The sequence below is a fragment of the Aquarana catesbeiana genome, linkage group LG05, assembly GCF_042186555.1.
Source record: "Aquarana catesbeiana isolate 2022-GZ linkage group LG05, ASM4218655v1, whole genome shotgun sequence".
Classification (NCBI taxonomy): domain Eukaryota; kingdom Metazoa; phylum Chordata; class Amphibia; order Anura; family Ranidae; genus Aquarana; species Aquarana catesbeiana.
The window spans coordinates 204,011,061-204,028,531 of NC_133328.1; the positions used below are offsets into that span (position 1 = coordinate 204,011,061).

Here is a 17,471-nt window from a genome sequence, read left to right on the forward strand (position 1 = left end):
ATCAGCTGACTAAGGCCTATTCATACATATTTCGAAACAGTAATGCAATGGTTTGCTGAAGTGTCACTGATTTTGAATCAGTGCCCCCAATGCACCACCACCATGTGCTGCAATCCAATGAAGTGCACTATACTACATGGTATCCTGTGTCTTACATAACAGAAAAAAAATGCCTACACTAGCTTGCCTTGAATCGAGGTGCATTACTGCACTTTCATTTTAAATGGGCTGTCAAATGCAATGTGTTTCAATGCATAAAAATGCCAGTGGCAGTGAGCGATGGTGTCAGTGGGCCCTTATTCTCATTGAAGTCTATGAAGTCTAACACACAGGCGTTACAATGACAGCACTGTGCATTGCATTAGAGTCCTGACTGATTCACTAGATGAAGGGAAAGGGGGTGCTGCTGCAAGGTGGGGGGGGGGGGGGCATGAAATATCCAGATACTGATGCTAGTTCTGTGCAAAAATACATTCTCTTAAATAAATGCATATCTGGATTAAATGGTGCTTTTAGATCTGCATGGAGATTAATTACCGGCATGCCATCTGCTGCAAACATATTCTAGCTGCCTGCAGAGATATCTCCATCATGTGTCCTACTTTGAAGATTTAAATACAAAATCAGGTCAATTCTGTATTAAGCAATTCTTTAATTTATTCTACTTTTGCTGTGCTTATTTAATGTACACAATGGGAAAGAACTAAGAATAACTCAATTGAAACTGTGTAAAAAGAAGTACTGCTCTCACAACATTTAGATGCCTATACAATTAAAGTATTAAAACATTTTTTTAAATTAAAATAAAAAAGATGTTATACTTACCTGCTCTGTGAGATGGTATTGCACAGAGCTCTCTCCTACCTCTTCTTCTGGCGTCCCCCACGTTGTACGCTTCTCCTTCCTTTGGGTGTCCCCTGAGCAAGCCATGTGATAAAGGGGCACATTCCTGAGTCGGGCTGTGTGTATCCCCAGACACACAGTGCTGGCAAGCCATGCCCCTGTTCCCTCCTCACAGGAGTTTGATTGACAGCAACAAGATCCTATGGCTCCTGCTGCTGTCAGTGTCTCCTGTGGGACCAGGAAAAAAAGAAGAGCAGTGCATCAGCCTGGACAGCACTGGATTGCTGACGGGGGAGCTTAGAGTTTAGAACCACTTAAATACAACATTGGAAAAAGGAAAAAAAAAAAAGGCAGAGTACTTTTTAGATTACACTGCTGGTTACAGTATATCTAAAGCCAACACTTTTATTTTCTCAATTTGATAAGAGTGAAAAAAGGTTAAAACCCCTGTCAATTTTGTCTCCAGCCACTTACATTATTCGACTCGTTCTGCCTTTAGTTGCACACTAAAGCAGTTTCTATGCTCTGCTGTGTGTCCCTTTTAATTCCCGATTCCTCGCCTAGGAGGCAACTTTAGTAAGGGGCACATGTGCACTGTGAGTTCCTGCGTGTGTGCAGGCATGCTGCTGGTCCCTGCCAGGCATTTGAGAAATAGCAGAAACCTGCAGCATGTCTGCCTATGGCAAGATCCCCTGTGCATGTGCAGACATGTTGCAGGTCTCCACCAGATCCTATATACCTGAAAGCAGCAGTATGTCTGCACACTTGTGGGGATCCATGCCTATGAACAAGCCATGCCACAGGTTTTTTCTACCACCCAAATAGCTCCTAGAGACTTACATCATGTCTATGTACTTGTAGGATTTCAAGATGGCGGTGTGTGGACCTAGTGCTGCACAGAGGACTCAGCTGCAAGGAAAACAACTCTAGACTCCATAGATTAGGATTTTTTTTCTTAACATACAGGGCCAATTATTAAATATGAGTTCTGGTTTACTGAATTTTTTTGAAGTCAGTGGATCAGCATGACCACGAGACAACTAAAAATTTTAGAAAGGTGTTCAGCAAAGGTAGCACCTGTATGTCTCTTGTCATGGGTTTCCTTCAGGCTTTGTTTAGCTTAGAGAAAAGAACTGGGCACAATATGCCTCTTTTAGCTACCCATTGCACAGCCTCTGATAGACTGAAAACGTACAACATGTTGGCAACAGTGTTAGGTACGCAATGTTTCCCATTCTTGACTTATCTCCAATTGCATAACTATTTTTACACCTCTGCACAGAAAAAGGGTTTGTTTAGGTCATTTTCCCCCTGGAAGTTTTTTGCCTGAAAGGGAAACAAGTAGAAAGTCCCCCAGCACGGTTCCTCCACTCACCTCCTCACGCTTTCCCCTCACTTATAGTGTTCCAATTGGTTCACCCATCACTTTTACCCCTCACACAGGATTGCCTTTGGTCTCATGCCTGACCTGGTGGTTGCCCATGGGGCGCCCCCGCCGATATGTCCGCCGCAGCTCCCGCTTGGGAGCACTTTAGGATGGCTTACGTTGCCGGGTACTACACGTGTGAGGTTGACACGCTCGTGAGCTGACAAGGGATTTCTTGGTGCTGATTGGCCGGGTCAGAGGACCCGGGCCTGTTCTGCTCCTCCCCCCCCGTCCTGCTGCATGGCGTGACACTGGTGGGCGTCAACGTGTGGGCGCCTATATAGATGTCTCCTGGGCGGCTTTTGACACTCGAGGCTTCCTTATACACTTTACTGCACAACGGCTGGGGATCTCTCTCCCGCTTCACCTTTGGTTCTCCTTCCCAATTGGTAAATAGTAATCCTCATCATCATCCCCTTGATCTTCAACCTTACCTTCTCACCAGTCCCCGCTGGTCTCCTTCTTTCCAATTCAACCTTGCCTCACCTCTTCGCTGGTCACCTTGGCTGACAGCTCCTCACACTCCCTTTTCCCCCAGCACGGTTCCTCCACTCACCTCCTCACACTTTCCCCTCTCTTATAGTGTTCCAATTGGTTCACCCATCACTTTTACACCTCACACAGGATTGCCTTCGGTCTCATGCGGTCTATAACTGTTGTTACCATATGGCTTGCATCAAATAAATTTTAACTATGTTCATCTCTACGCTTTTTGCAACCACGGGCCTCACTTAAAGTCCCACCCCCTTGCTCTCCCCTTCTCAAACAAGTAGAAAGGACAACTTCCTTGGCATATCTTTGGCTGCAACAATCAAACACAGAAGGAATGAATAGCTCTCTGATGATCGGTAGAAATGGGGCTTGTATCTCAGCTCAGAAATGCTCCATAAGCACAAGATTGCAAGAAAACCTCTAATAAAAACTACTGAAAAATTGGTACTCCACTCCTTCTAAACTTAAGAAATGGTTACCACGGTCCTCTCTCTTTGCCGGAGATGTAACCAAGTCATAGGCACTTTACTGCACATTTGGTGGGACCTCAGGAGTGCTTCAGCACCAACTGAGGCTTGTTGAAAGCCCAATTGAAGCCTTTTTATTTATTACTGTAATGCGGCCAGACTGCATACACCGCAATTAATGTGGAGGTTCGTTTTGAGATTTTTAATCGGTATTAGGATCAAAACGTTTTTCTCGAACAAATTAACTTCTAACAGTTAATGTGTTTTTTGTTTGTGAAAGTCCATTCGCTCCAGAATCAAATGTTAAAACCAAAACGAAATATAAAAGTACTTTCAAACAGAATTTGTCAAGTCACTGAATGTATTGAGAAACTGTGTGAATTTTCGTACTAATGTTTGTTAGAAAATCTACTAGTGTTTGCCCGGCCTAACATATAGCAACAGCCAAGCTGTCCAGTAGACTGACATGACCAACCCCAAACACTACTATATTTAGCAGCTCCGTTCAGGGAGCAATCTTTGAGGGAGCATGTCAGACTGAATTACAACCAGGAACACCGGAGAAATCTGCTTTGTAATGTCAAAAACTGTGAAAACACTGTGCAAAACAGATTATAGTTGGATTGTAACTTGTTTTCTTAATATAAGGACTGTTTTAAAGCAGGTGAGCTTAAAACATCACTTTTGTTGTTTCAGGTGTAGAATGTGGAGCCATTCCTACAGTACTTCATGTTTCGATCCACCTTTGGAACTATCAAAAATGTAATCCTACAATTTTCCTTGTGCCCAGGCCAGATGATGTCAGCAAACCCTCTCTTCCCCAGTCCTAGCTGTACACAAAAGTGTGTCACAGGAGAGGAGGAGTGAAAAATCAAATCCTCTGTGAGGAAAGTTCTATGCGGAAATCAATCAGTTATACTGTGCACAGTGGATTTAATTGAATCAAGTATTATCATGCTTATAAGATGCAAATTGGACTAGGATATTAATTCTAATACTTCAGGTATTCATATAGTAATTTTAGGTATTCATGGCATGCCAATTGTGTACCATGGAAAATAAGACTTGGACAGACAGGCAGTTATGAGGCTTTAACATATATTTTATTGGTTTAATTTATGTGCAATAAAGTGGTTTTAGTATGCATATGGTATTTTCGCTGAATTTCATTTCTTTGGGTGAGTCCGGTGGTGGATTTGTTTGTTTGTTATAGAGCAGGGATATGCAATTAGCAGACCTCCAGCTGTTGCAAAACTACAAGTCCCATCATGCCTCTGCCTCTGGGTGTCATGCTTGTGGCTGTCAGAATCTTGCTAGGCCTCATGGGAGTTGTAGTTCTGCAACAGCGAGAGGTCCGCTAATTGCATAACCCTGTTATAGAGTGATAGAGTTACTGATCTTACCCTTGGTCTCCTAAGCTCATGCGGAGAGTGTTTAGGTCCCTGAAGGCACATTGTTGGGTACGTGAACTATATTCTAAACTCAACAATAAATAATGGCTTACGGTTTTCCATTTCTGCTTCTTGGGGTAAAACTTTAAAATCCAGAAACCATGCTTCTATCCAGGCCAAGATAAAGGACACGATAGGAAGTACATATCCAAAAGCACCTTGATAAAATAACTGGGGAAACAAATAGGCATTCTCAACCATTTATTATACAGTATGGTGAAAGCAAAGATTTAATTGACTAAGCTGTTAACCACTTCCGGGCCAGCCGCCGCAGTTTTACTGCGGCAGGTTGGCTCGGCTGGGCAAATTAACGTTACCTTATGTTGCCTCATCTTTTGGCCACTAGCGGTGTGCCCACAGCGTGTACCCAGAGCCAATGAGAGTGCCCAGCAGGCGTGATGACCGGCAGGCACCTGCGATCGCTCATGACAGAGCAAGAACCGGGATCTGTGTGTGTAAACACACAGATCCCAATTCTCTCAGGGGAGAGGAGACAGATTGTGTGTTCATACTAAGTATGAACAACGATCTCTCTTTTCCCCTAGTCAGTCCCATCCCCCCTACAGTTAGAACACACCTAGGGAATAAAGTTTTAACCCCTTGATCGCCCCCTTGTGTTAACCCCTTCCCTGCCAGTGGCATTTATACAGTAATCAGTGCATTTTTATAGCACTGATCACTGCATAATTGTCAATGGTCCCAAAAGTGCCCAATTTGTCCGCCGCAATATCGCAGAACCGATAAAAATCGCAGTAAAAAATAAATAAATAAAAATGCCATAAATCTATCCGTCATTTTGTAGACGCTATAACTTTTGCTCAAACCAATCAATATACGCTTATTGCAAGATTTTTTTTACCAAAAATATGTAGAATACATATCGGCCTAAACTGAGAAAAAAGTGTGTGTTTTTTTTTTTTAAATGTGGGATATTTATTGTAGCAAAAAGTAAAAGATATTGTTTTTTTTGTTTTTTTTTTTCAAAATTGTCGCTCTTCTTTTGTTTATAGCGCAAAAAAATAAAAAACGTAGAGATGATCAAATACCACCAAAAGAAAGCTCTATTTGTGGGAAAAAAAGCTATTTTGTTTGGGTACAGCATCGCATGACCACGTAATTGTCAGTTAAAGCGACGCAGTGCTGTATAGCAAAAAATTGCCTGGTCATTGAGCAGCAAAAACTTCTGGGGCTGAAGTGGTTAAAATTACCTTCGATAAAATTACTTTTGCTATCAAGAAGGCACAAGTTGTTGCGGTTGTGAACTATAAAAAGAGAAAAAAAAATGAAAAAAATTAAAGCATTGTAACTAAGCAACCAATTCAGTTGTCATTTTTCTAGCACAGGATTTTAAAAGAGAATACATGTTATTCTTTACAATAGGTAACACCTTAACCTGAACTTTAAATAATGCAACCGTCAATATATATGCTTTCTTACATCATCTCCCCACTAAACTCTAAGGCCTCTTTTACACGAGCAGCTGAGGGCAGTAAAAATAGGCAGCTGAGCCATGGTTTTACTGCCCAGTTGCAAATTAGCACTAGCTATATTATTACACACTGCCGCAGCCACACCACAAATGAACAGGCTGCGCTGCAACTACCCAGTGTGCAATGCATGCGGTTTCAGTGCAGTGTTGTGGACTTTTAAAGGTTAAAACAGGCATGCAAGAGGTTGCCGCCTCCAGGCTACCTTCTGAATTGCTTTTCAGAGGGGCAGTCTGTATGACGGCAGCATGTGTATATGAGCCCTAAAAGGGAAACCTGGGGTGGAAATTAAAGTAGTGTAGAATAGAAAATGGGCACAAATTTAACCAGTTGGCAAACTGCAGATTAACATTCTCAGGCACATTTTCCAATGCTATGAGAACATTAACCTAGGTTATAAATGTAAACTAGGAGCACACACCTATGTGCACTGATAGTTATGAGATCACGCCATAGATAAGCATGGCTCAAGGTAGTGCGATCACCATGACATCCAACCATGGTAATCACTGGAAGTTGGTTTTACAAACTTTTCTTGCCTGCAGATGGCACTGTACCTTTCTCTAGAAACCTGCTGTTTACAGAGAAAAAGATGCAGTGTTAGAAAGCATTACAGTGGGTAAAAAAAAAAAAACACTATTATAAATAGTAGAAAAAGCTTAATTGTATAGGTTATTGGAAATGTTTTTTGCACATTTTTTTCTATTTGTCTAAAACAATGAAATGGTATTGAATAAAGCAATGAAATCCTTCAAAAAAGAATAAAACATCACGCAGGTGTTAGTAAGAAGAATACTTTGAACAAATCACTATATGCAAGTCCAGTATGTGTATTATGCATCACATTTAGTACAACCCCTGGCAAAAATTATGGAATCACCAGTTCCTGAGGATGTTCCTTTAGTTGTTTATTGTTGTAAAAAAAAAAAGCAGATCACAGACATGGCCAAAAACTAAAGGCATTTCAAATAGCAACTTTCTGGCTTTAAGAAACACTAAAAGAAATCAAGAAAAATCATTGTGGTGGCCAGTAACAGTTAGATTTATAGAACAAGCACAGGGAATAAATTATGGAATCACTCAATTCTGAGGAAAAAATTATGAAATCACCCTGTAAATTTTCATTACAAACACTAACACCTGCATCAGATTAAATCTGCTTGTTAGTATGTAGGTAAAGAGGGTAAATCATCACGCAGTGTTGCACAAGATGTTGGTTGTTCGGTCGGCTGTGTCTAAAACATGGACCAAATACAAACAACATGCGAAGGTGGTTAAAGGCAAGCATACTGGTAGACCAAGGAAGACATCAAAGCGTCAAGACAGAAAACTTAAAGCAATATGCCTTGAAAACAGAAAATGTACAACAAAACAAATGAGGAACAAATGGGAGGAAACTGGAGTCAACATCTGTGACCGAACTGTAAGAAACCGCCTAAAGGAAATGGGATTTACATACAGAAAAGCTAAAAGAAAGCCATCTCTAACACCTAAACACAAAAAAACAAGGTTACAATGGGCTAAGGAAAGGCAATCGTGGACTGTGGATGATTGGATGAAAGTCATATTCAGTGATGAATCTCGAATCTGCATTGGGCAAGGTGATGATGCTGGAACTTTTGTTTGGTGCCATTCCAATGAGATTTATGCAGATGACTGTCTGAAGAAAACATGCAAATTTCCACAGTCAATTATGATATGGGGCTGCATGTCAGGTAAAGGCACTGGGGAGATGGCTGTCATTAAATCTTCAATAAATGCACAGGTTTACATTGAAATTTTGGACACTTTTCTTATCCCATCTATTGAAAGGATGTTTGGGGATGATGAAATCATTTATCAAGATGATAATGCATCTTGCCATAGAGCAAAAACTGTGAAAAAATTCCTTCAAGAAAGACACATAAGGTCAATGTCATGGCCTGCAAACAGTACGGATCTCAATCCAATTGAAAATCTGTGGTGGAAGTTAAAGAAAATGGTCCATGACAAGGCTCCAACCTGCAAAGATGATTTGGCAACAGCAATCAGAGAAGGCTGGAGCCAGATTGATGAAGAGTACTGTTTATCACTCATTAAGTCAATGCCTCAGAGACTGCAGTTATAAAAGCCAGAGGTGGTGCAACAAAGTACTAGTGATGTGTTGGAGTGTTATTTTGTTTGTTTGTTTTTCATGATTCCATAATTTTTTCCTCAGAGTTGAGTGATTCCATAATTTATTCCCTGTGCTTGTTCTATAAATCTAACTGTTACCGGCCACCACAATTATTTTTCTTGATTTCTTTTAGTGTTTCTTAAAGCCAGAAAGTTTCCATTTGAAATGCCTTTAGTTTTTGGCCATGTCTGTGATCTGCTTTTTTTCTTCAACAATAAACAACTGAAGGAACATCCTCAGGCACTGGTGATTCCATAATTTTTGCCAGGGGTTGTAGAAAGCAAATAAAAATTTAGTTAATTTATAACATTAAAATATTTGAGAAGAATTAAAAAGATATACTTACTGCTACTGCCCACCAGTGGCGTAGTCTGAAAATTGCATATGCCGCAATAAGCACAATGAATCGAACGAATGACAGCAACTGTAAAAAGGAAAGTAATTAGCTTGGAGGTTAAAAAGTTAGATTTCATCTAATAATAAAGTTTACGTAGGTCCAACTCCAAAAATCTTATATAAACCTTAACATATGTAACTGGAATTTCAGAAGTCATTTTTAATGGCTGCCATACATGTCCTGGGCCAGGTACTTCCTGTTATACAGTGACAAAACTCTCTCCCTCGTGTTTTCCTGCACTGTCACCCTGTCAAACACTCTCCCAATGGAGACTACAAGTAGCGTGTCCACACAATTGGTACACACATATGCCACTGTTATCAACATCAGAAATTCTGCCTTGATAAATGAGGTATACCAGTTGCTGAAGTATATGTGTATATACCTAATTTTGCTGCAAAAAATTGGCTGAAGGAGATCAGCAGTGCTAATATGCAGAAAAGGATGAAAAATGTATACAGCATTTTCTTTAAAGCGGTTGTAAAGGCTCAAGGTTCATGCATTCTATGCATGAAGGTAAAAAAACCTTCAGTGTGCAGCAACTACCCAGCCCCCCAATACCTACCTGAGCCCCATTTCGATCCAATGATGTGCACAAGATCAGCAGCTCTCCCGGGTCTCTTCCTCCTCACTGGCTGAGAATGCAGAGGGAGCCATTGGCTCTCGCTACTGTTAATCACAGCCATTAAGCCAATAAGGAGAGAGTGAGGGCGCACAGAGCAGTTGCTAAAGGGGCACTTTGAAGGAGGGAGGGGCCAGGAGACCCAAGAAGGGGAGGATCAGGCCTGCTCAGTGCAAAACCACTGCACAGAGCAGGTAAGTATAACATGTTTGTTAATAATAAAAAAAAAATCTGTCTTTGAGATCACTTTAAAAAACCCTAGTTAGACTTACCGGTAACTGTATATCTACGAGTCTTTCAGGACAGCACCTGGAGAGAGCGCAGCTCCACCCACTTTTCCCAGGAAACACTGCAGTCAGTTTTTTTCTTTAAAGACCGGAAGCTTCCACCATGGCCTCAGTTGTTCACAGAGTACCTCCAGCCATGCTGAAATTAGATATGCAAAACATAGCAATAACACCACATTTTACAAAACAATTAGGGCGGGTCATCGGTGCTGTCCTGAAAGACTCATAGAAATACCGTTACCGGTAAGTCTAACTAGGGTTTTTCTCCCTTCGTCTTTCAGGACAGCACCTGGAGATGATAAAAGAGTACTTACTCTAGGGTGGAACCACCGCCTGCAGGACTTTCCTGCCGAACGATTGTTCCGATGCTGATAGAAAGTCTAACCTGTAGTGGCGGGTGAAGGTGGAGAAGCTTGTCCACGTGGCCGCATTACAGATCCGACCTGGAGAAGCCCCTGCTTTTTCCGCCCAGGACGTTGATACTTTCCTTGTTGAATGGGCCATTACCCTGTAGGAGGATCAGCCCCTGAAGCTTTATAGGCTTCACTGATAACCATTCTCAACCATCTGCCTATAGTGCTTTTGGAAGCACAATAACCCTTACGTGATCAAGAGCAAAGAATAAAAAGAGAATTTGGCTTCCTAAACTCTCTCGTGATATCTAAATAATGAAGTAATCACCTTCTCACATCCAGAGTATGAAAAGACTCCTCCTTAGAGTTGGATGGTGTAGGACAAAAAGTAGGTAAAATTATTTCTTGTGCCCTATGAAAAGCGGTTGCAACCTTTGGCAAAAAACCCGGGTCAGTTTTTAGCACTACCCGGTCTGGAAATATATAGCAAAAGGGTTCTATTATAGATAGAGCTTGCAACTCGCTTACTCTTCTGGCTGAGGTAACTGCTACCAAAAGAACTACTGTATTTATTGGCGTATAACACTCACTTTTTCACCATGAAAATCAGGTGCAAATAGCATGTGCGTGTTATACGCCAATACTTCAATTTTAGCTGCCTCGGAGGGGACAGGGAGGGGGGAGGGGGAGCACCATCAGATTACATACAGTGAGAATCTCCTGTTTACTTGGCGGCCTCTGTAATAGGAAGCCCCCTCTCCTGGGCCACCATTGCTGCAGATGGGCATCGATCAGGCTGCAGTGATGGCAATGGTGAGGCTGCTGCATTGATGGCAATGGTGAGGCTGCTGCATTGATGGCAATGGTGATGCTGCTGCATTGAAGGCAATGGTGATGCTGCTGCATTGATGGCAATGGTGAGGCTGCTGTATTGATGGCAATGGTGAGGCTGCTGTATTGATGGCAATGGTGAAGTTGCTGCATTGATGGAAATGGCGAGGCTGCTGCATTGATGTGGACTGATGACGCTGCATTGATGGCAATGGTGAGGCTGCAGATGGGCACTGACCCAAAGTTCATTATTTAAAATTAAACTTTTTTTCCTGAAACTTCCTTCTTAAAATGAATGTGCGTGTTATAGGCCTGTGCGTGTTATACGCCGATAAATACGGTAATTTGAGCGACCATAATTTTATAGTCGCTTCCTCTGGGGGCTCAAAAGGTCTTTTGATCAAACCCTGTAGAACCAATGATAAATCCCATTTAGGAAAAAATTTAAAAGGTATTGGCCTAGCTCTGGCCAATGCCTTGAAAAATCTAATTATAAGCGGCTCTTGAGATAACTTTCTCTCAAGAAAAACCGACAAGGCGGCCACTTGGATTTTCAGGGTATTGGCTGCCAAACCCATGCCCATTCCTTTATGGAGAAACTCTAATATTGAAGGCAATTCCTGTAGTGAACATTTTTTAGTCATGCACCAGGAATTAAACCGCTTCCACGTTTTGAAATAAATAACTCTGGTAATCTTTTTTCGGCTACTTAACAGGGTCGACACCAGTTTATCTGAGAAGACTTTTCTTTTTAGAATCTGCTCTTCAGTAACCACCCCGTCAGCTTGAGCTGGTCGATATTTGGATGCTGAAGGGGTCCCTGGGTTAAGAGATCTTTTCGAAGTGGAAGAACCCAGTGAGGTTCCACCGCCATCCTCTGTATAGTTGCAAACCAGGGCCTCTTGGGCTAAAAAGGAGCCACTAGAATCCTACTTGTGGTCTCTTGTTGTAGTTTCTTTAAAACCAAAGGGATCATTTGAAAGGGGGGAAAGGCGTAGCACAAGTGGAAGTTCCACGGTTGTGCCAGCGCATCCAATCCTCTCGCTTGATCTTGCCTGTTTAGTGAAAAATAGGCCTTCACCTTTGAATTCTTCTGGGATGCGAACAGGTCTATCTGAGAAGCTCCCCATTTCTCTGTTAATTTTTGGAATACCTCTTTGTTTAGACTCCACTCTGCCTCTAGTATCCTTAGAAAGTCGTCTACTAGATTCAGATCACCCTTTAAGTGTACACCCGTTAGGGACCTTAAGTTGTTTTCTGCCCAGGATAAAATCTGAAGGGACGAGGCTAGCAAAAACTTTGCTTCTCGTGCCTCCTTGCCAGAGGATCTCTTGGCTTCCCTGTTCGTCCAATTCCCCTGAGCCATCTGTCCTTCCAGGTGGGTGCCCCAACCCCAAGAACTTGCATCCGTTGTCAACCTCCTCTCCCGGGGGAAACACCAGAGCAGGCCCCTGTCCAGATTGGAGTGGCTCCTCCACCACCAGAGCTTCCTCTGAACTCAAGGGGGTATTTTTATAATTTTTTCCAGGGACTCTCCATAGGACCAATTTCTTAGGATTGTCTGCTGAAGATCCCTTGCGTGTAAACGTGCCCACTGTACTGCTGGTATCGATGCAGTAAGGAGCACCAAGACAGACATAGCTGCACTGATGGAAATCGGCAGGTTTGTCTGGGTCTTTTTTACCGTATTCTGAAGTTTTTCTATCTTTTCCTCGGGGAGGAAGATTTTCTCCTGTATGGAATCGATAGTATAACCTAGGAATTTTATTATCTGCGATGGAATCATGTTTGATCTTTCCTTGTTTATTATCCATCCGAGACTCTCCAGATGTCTCTTTGTCCTTTCCAGATCCTTCTCTAACACGTCTTGTTTTGGCATATAATAGAAGATCGTCTAAATATGAGACAATCGAGATTCCCTCTACTCTGAGTGGGGCTAAGGCCTCTGCTAGGATCTTTGTGAATATCCTCGGAGAGGATGACAGCCCGAAAGGGAGAGCTATGAACTGAAGATTGCAAATCTGAATGCTTTTGTGATGCTGGTGCTATAGGCACATGGAGATATGCATCCCTCAGGTCTATGGATGCCATAAAACAGTTTGGGGTCAGGAGACCCTTTACTGAAAAGACTGTGTCCATTTTGAATTTCTTGTACCTGACAGATCTGTTGAGAATCTTCAGGTTCAGAACTAATCTGAATTTGCCCGAAGGCTTCTTCACCAGAAATATGTGCGAATAGCACCCCTGTTCCACTTCTTTGGGGGGAACATTTATGATCACCTTCTGCTGAATTAATTCCTGTAGGATTGTAGTCATTGCTGTTAGCTTCTCTGGGTCTCGGGGAGCCTGAGTTATATAAAACCGAACAGGTGGGGGTTGGGAGAACTCCAGTCTGTAACCCTCTATTATTGTTTTGAGGATAAACGGACTGTCTGTTATCCTCTGCCACTGTGGAAAGAAGGTTTGTAACCTTGCTCCCATAGTCGGAGGACAATCACTGGCTCTTTGTATTTGGGGTAGGGGGGACGAAATAGTACTCCTTACTTGCCCCTGCCTCTCTGAGATCTCCAAGGTTTTTTATATCCTGTCTCCATGGTGTCTGAGGTTTTCCGAAAAGGACGAAAATTTTTATTGCCCTGAGGGATCACCTTTTTATTATTGGGGAAGGCCTTTTTCTTGTCAGCCGTTCTTTCAAGTATGGCTTCAAGATCCGGGCCAAAAACCAAATCTCCTTCAAAGGGTAGACCACATAACTTGGTCTTTGAGGCTGTATCTCCAATCCATGTCTTGACCCATAGAGCTCTATGGGTTGAATTAATTAACGCAGAGGATCTGGCTGACATTCTAACTGATTCAGCTGAAGCGTCTGCTATGTATCCTACTGCCTTCAGTAACACCGGTAGTGTCTCTAAAAGATCCTTACGAGGGGTTCCTGCCTCGATATGAGCTTTTAGTTGTTCCAGCCAATGCTCTAAGTTCCTGGCCACCACTGTTGAGGCCATGGCTGGCTTTAAATTTGCTAGGGTGGAATCCCAAGCTTTCTTTAGTAGGGAGTCAGCCCTTTTATCCATGGGATCCTTAAGGATACCCATATCCTCAAACGCAAGGTCAGTGTTCCTCGACACTTGAGAGAAAGCTGCATCCAGCCTTGGTTTTTTGTTCCAGACCTGGGTGCTATCCTCTTCAAAGGGAAACCTGCGTTTGAGGGATCTAGAAAAGAAAGGGGCCCTCTCTGGGTTCTTCCATTCCCTTTTTATTGTTTCTGACAGAAACTTATGCACCGGAAACACCCTGTGCTTCACTTCACTCATGTCCTGAAACATTTTGTCATGTAACGACAACAGGGTTTTATCCTCTGTAATATTTAGAGTAGTGTGGATAGTTTTTAAAAGATCATCCACCTCCTCTAGAGATAATTTGTAGCGAGGAGAAGAAGAAGATTCTTTCTCTTCCTCTGCTTCTTCCTCAGATTCTGTAGCCACGCTACGATCTTCCTCCTCTGAGTCACTGCTCCCTCTGTATGCAGAAACAGATGACTGGGAACGAGGTACTGAGCTGCTACCTGCAGCTGGACGTTTGTCAAGATAAGACCTGAATGTCTCAAAGGTATCAGCCAATTCTTTTCTGAAGGAGTTCAATAAATCTCCTTGCAGAGCCACAGGTGTAGTAGGAGTGGTCTCCTCTTTCACTAAGTCTGCAATGCAGGCCTTGCATAACACTTTTGCCCAAGACTCCTTAAGCACATTCTTACAAGATGGACATTTCCTTTTAACAGGAAAGGAGGAATGTTTGGTCTTTTCTTTGGCCTTCTGAAATACATAAGAAAATAACTGTATGTTTTTATGCTTACAAAAAACACCATAGCATGCTGAAAAAATGGAGGAGCTAACACTTTAACCCCTCTACTTGAGATCAGCCAGTAAATCCCCCCACAGATTTACTTTACAACCATTAAACACACTTACTTCCGGATTCAATACTCAGGAAGAGTGTTGCAGGCTCTTAAATTCCCAGAATTTAACAAAGAGGGAGACTAAAACATGCCCATAGAGTAAGTTACAGAGACCGTTGTCCCCGCTTACCTGGGCCTGGCTGACTTGTGTGGCTCCTGCTCCTGCCACCACCGATTGTTCCTCCTTCATGCTGCCAGGATTCACAATGGCGTATGGTGCTTGTATTTAAAGTTTCCCGGTCCGCTCGCCGCTGCGAGGGCCGGAAATGACGTCAGCCGGAAGAGGCAGCCCTCTCCTCCTGCGTTCCAGCGTCCGGAACCCGCGTCGCTAGAGGTCCCGCCCCCGGCCGTAGTGACGCGCTCGCCATCGGAACCCGGAAGGCTGAGGCTTTGGGAATGAAAGGAGACGTCGCTCCTCCTTAGCCTAGCCGCCGGGCTGAAGGAGCGGGGACCCCCAGCAGCCTGACCCTCGCCGGGTATGAAGAGGGGAGGACGCCGGAGCAACCCCCGCACGTAAGGGAGGAAGCTGGGCTGGCCTGCAATAACAGAAAAACAGAATACCGGTATTCCCCATACTCTCTCCACCTGGAGAAAGCGCAGCACACCGCTGGCTCCCTGCAGCGCTTCCACCATGGCGGAGGAAACACTACAACTGAGGCCATGGTGGAAGCGTCCGGTCTTTAAAGAAAAAACTGACTGCAGTGTTTCCTGGGAAAAGTGGGTGGAGCTGCGCTCTCTCCAGGTGCTGTCCTGAAAGACGAGGGGAGAAAATGGCCATTGTTGATGCTGCAGAAAGCATTATTAAACTAAATGCTATTTCCACGTACATTAAGTGGGAACGTTGATTTTCCGCAAGTACTCATTTTTAAAGGCACTAATACACAATTTACCAAAAGGGATTGTATTCATTTTCTGTATTACACACACTTGAGAAATCTTATTTTCAGGCAATACTGTATATTTATAAACTGTATATCAGAAATCTGTAAGTGTGCTTTAAACCTGAAATCCAGCCAGATATCAAACACCACTAACCTAATCTAGTTATGTGTTCGTTATTCTTATCACAAAGCAGGGAAGTTTCACAAGCATCTAGCATAAGAAATAGAAACAGTCAATAACAGGTCAGGCAGTTCCATGACTAGAACTATATTGCTTAAAGCAGAACTCCAGTCTTATTTTTCTGTCCCATTTCCTTTTGCCTCTGGTGCTTGGTAGAAAACTGCCCTGCTCTTTAATCCCCCACCTCTGTATTTTCATTGGAGAACATTGCATCAGGCAGACTTTGAGTCTACAGACACCCAGAAGACCCAGTGACTGTTATAAGGTGGTCACATACAATCTAAATTTGTCAAGCTGAATCGGCTGAAATTTGCTCTGTGGGTGGTCCCTTTGGCACCACCTGGTTTTTCAATAGACTATTGTCAAAGAAGCCAGGCAAAGATTGCAAGCCTGCTTCCAATCAGATGTAAGCAATGTTCAGTTATTTTGACAGTCATAAGTCCAGGCTGTCAGAGCACAATAGCCAGCACTGCAGATTCGTCCATCCAAGCTGTTCAGTGTGGATGGGGAAATTGAGTGATTTCTGTTGTTTCGGTCCACAGGGTTTATCATGTATGGCCAGTTTTAAACAAGCCCCTTGGGCTTTGGGGGGTGCCACTCACTGCTGTTGTGTCCTAAGTTGTGCAAAGACCTTCACAGAGCCTGTTTCATCTGCATGAAAGAGTTACTACAGAGCCCCTTCATGTACACACTAAATCCTATGACTCAGGAACTGGAGCTAATGCCCGGTACACACGATCAGAAAATCGTACAAATAAATACTGATTTTGGAGCGATCGTACAATAATCTGATCGTTCGTACAAAGCTTTTGAGAGCCGATCAGGACAGTTCATCCGATATTATTTAATCGGACATGCACAATTTTTTTTTTTGGACGATGCCAGATTGTACGATTTTCATTTAATCAGTACAGCTGTCGTTCGAAAATGCAATACAAATGCATTACAACACATGACATCACTTTCAAATTTTTATTCTGTCGTACGCAAATTTTTGTGACTTTAGCAAACTCATCAGATTCGATCTGAGATTAGCATGCAAAAAGAAAACGGAGGATCATTCGTCCGATAATCTCATCGTGTGTACCGGGGGCATAAGGCTGGCCATACATGACTCACACACTGAACGAAATAAAAAAAAAAAAATCTGAACCAATTCCTCCTTCAGCCACACATTGAGGTGGATGCAGGATTCCTCCCAACTGTGTCAGTGCATTCTGGCAACAGAGGAGTCAGCCGGACTCTTCCACTGTCAGAATACACTGATCAGCACTGCAACACTGATTGAGCATAGGTTTTTAAGCATGCCCGTTTGTGAGCAGTCAATTTGTAGATCGCTTGCTCTCAAACAGAAGACTCCATAGATGGATCGAACTTTGGCCGGTCCCTGCTGAACTGCCAAATTTCGATCCATCCATGGCCAGGTTTACAGTGTATTGGATGTTGTTGCATTGCTCTCTATGTGTAAATTCAGTGTTTCCTGGTGAGTAGAACTGACTTTATTAGATGATATTGTATGCTGTGCTGTCCATATACAAAAGCACAGAAATGATTATTAAAGTGGTTGTAAACCCCCCCCCCCCCCCCAAAAAAAAACAAACAAAAAAAAAAATGCGGATACAGTGAATATATCCTAAACAGTGCAA

The 17,471-nt window shown here is 42.8% G+C and overlaps 1 protein-coding gene across 2 annotated transcripts in view; it reads right to left on the reverse strand.

Moving 5' to 3' along the window:
- STARD3NL (STARD3 N-terminal like) overlaps positions 1 to 17,471 on the reverse strand; it is a 120,477-nt gene that overhangs the window by 26,789 nt on the left and 76,217 nt on the right. For both annotated transcript variants that reach the window (XM_073630495.1, XM_073630494.1), the window contains 3 exons: positions 8,668 to 8,745; positions 5,888 to 5,941; positions 4,733 to 4,850 (listed from right to left, as the gene is read on the reverse strand). In XM_073630495.1, the coding sequence (XP_073486596.1) occupies positions 4,733 to 4,850; positions 5,888 to 5,941; positions 8,668 to 8,745 (250 nt within the window). The remainder of the gene's footprint in view (positions 1 to 4,732; positions 4,851 to 5,887; positions 5,942 to 8,667; positions 8,746 to 17,471) is intronic.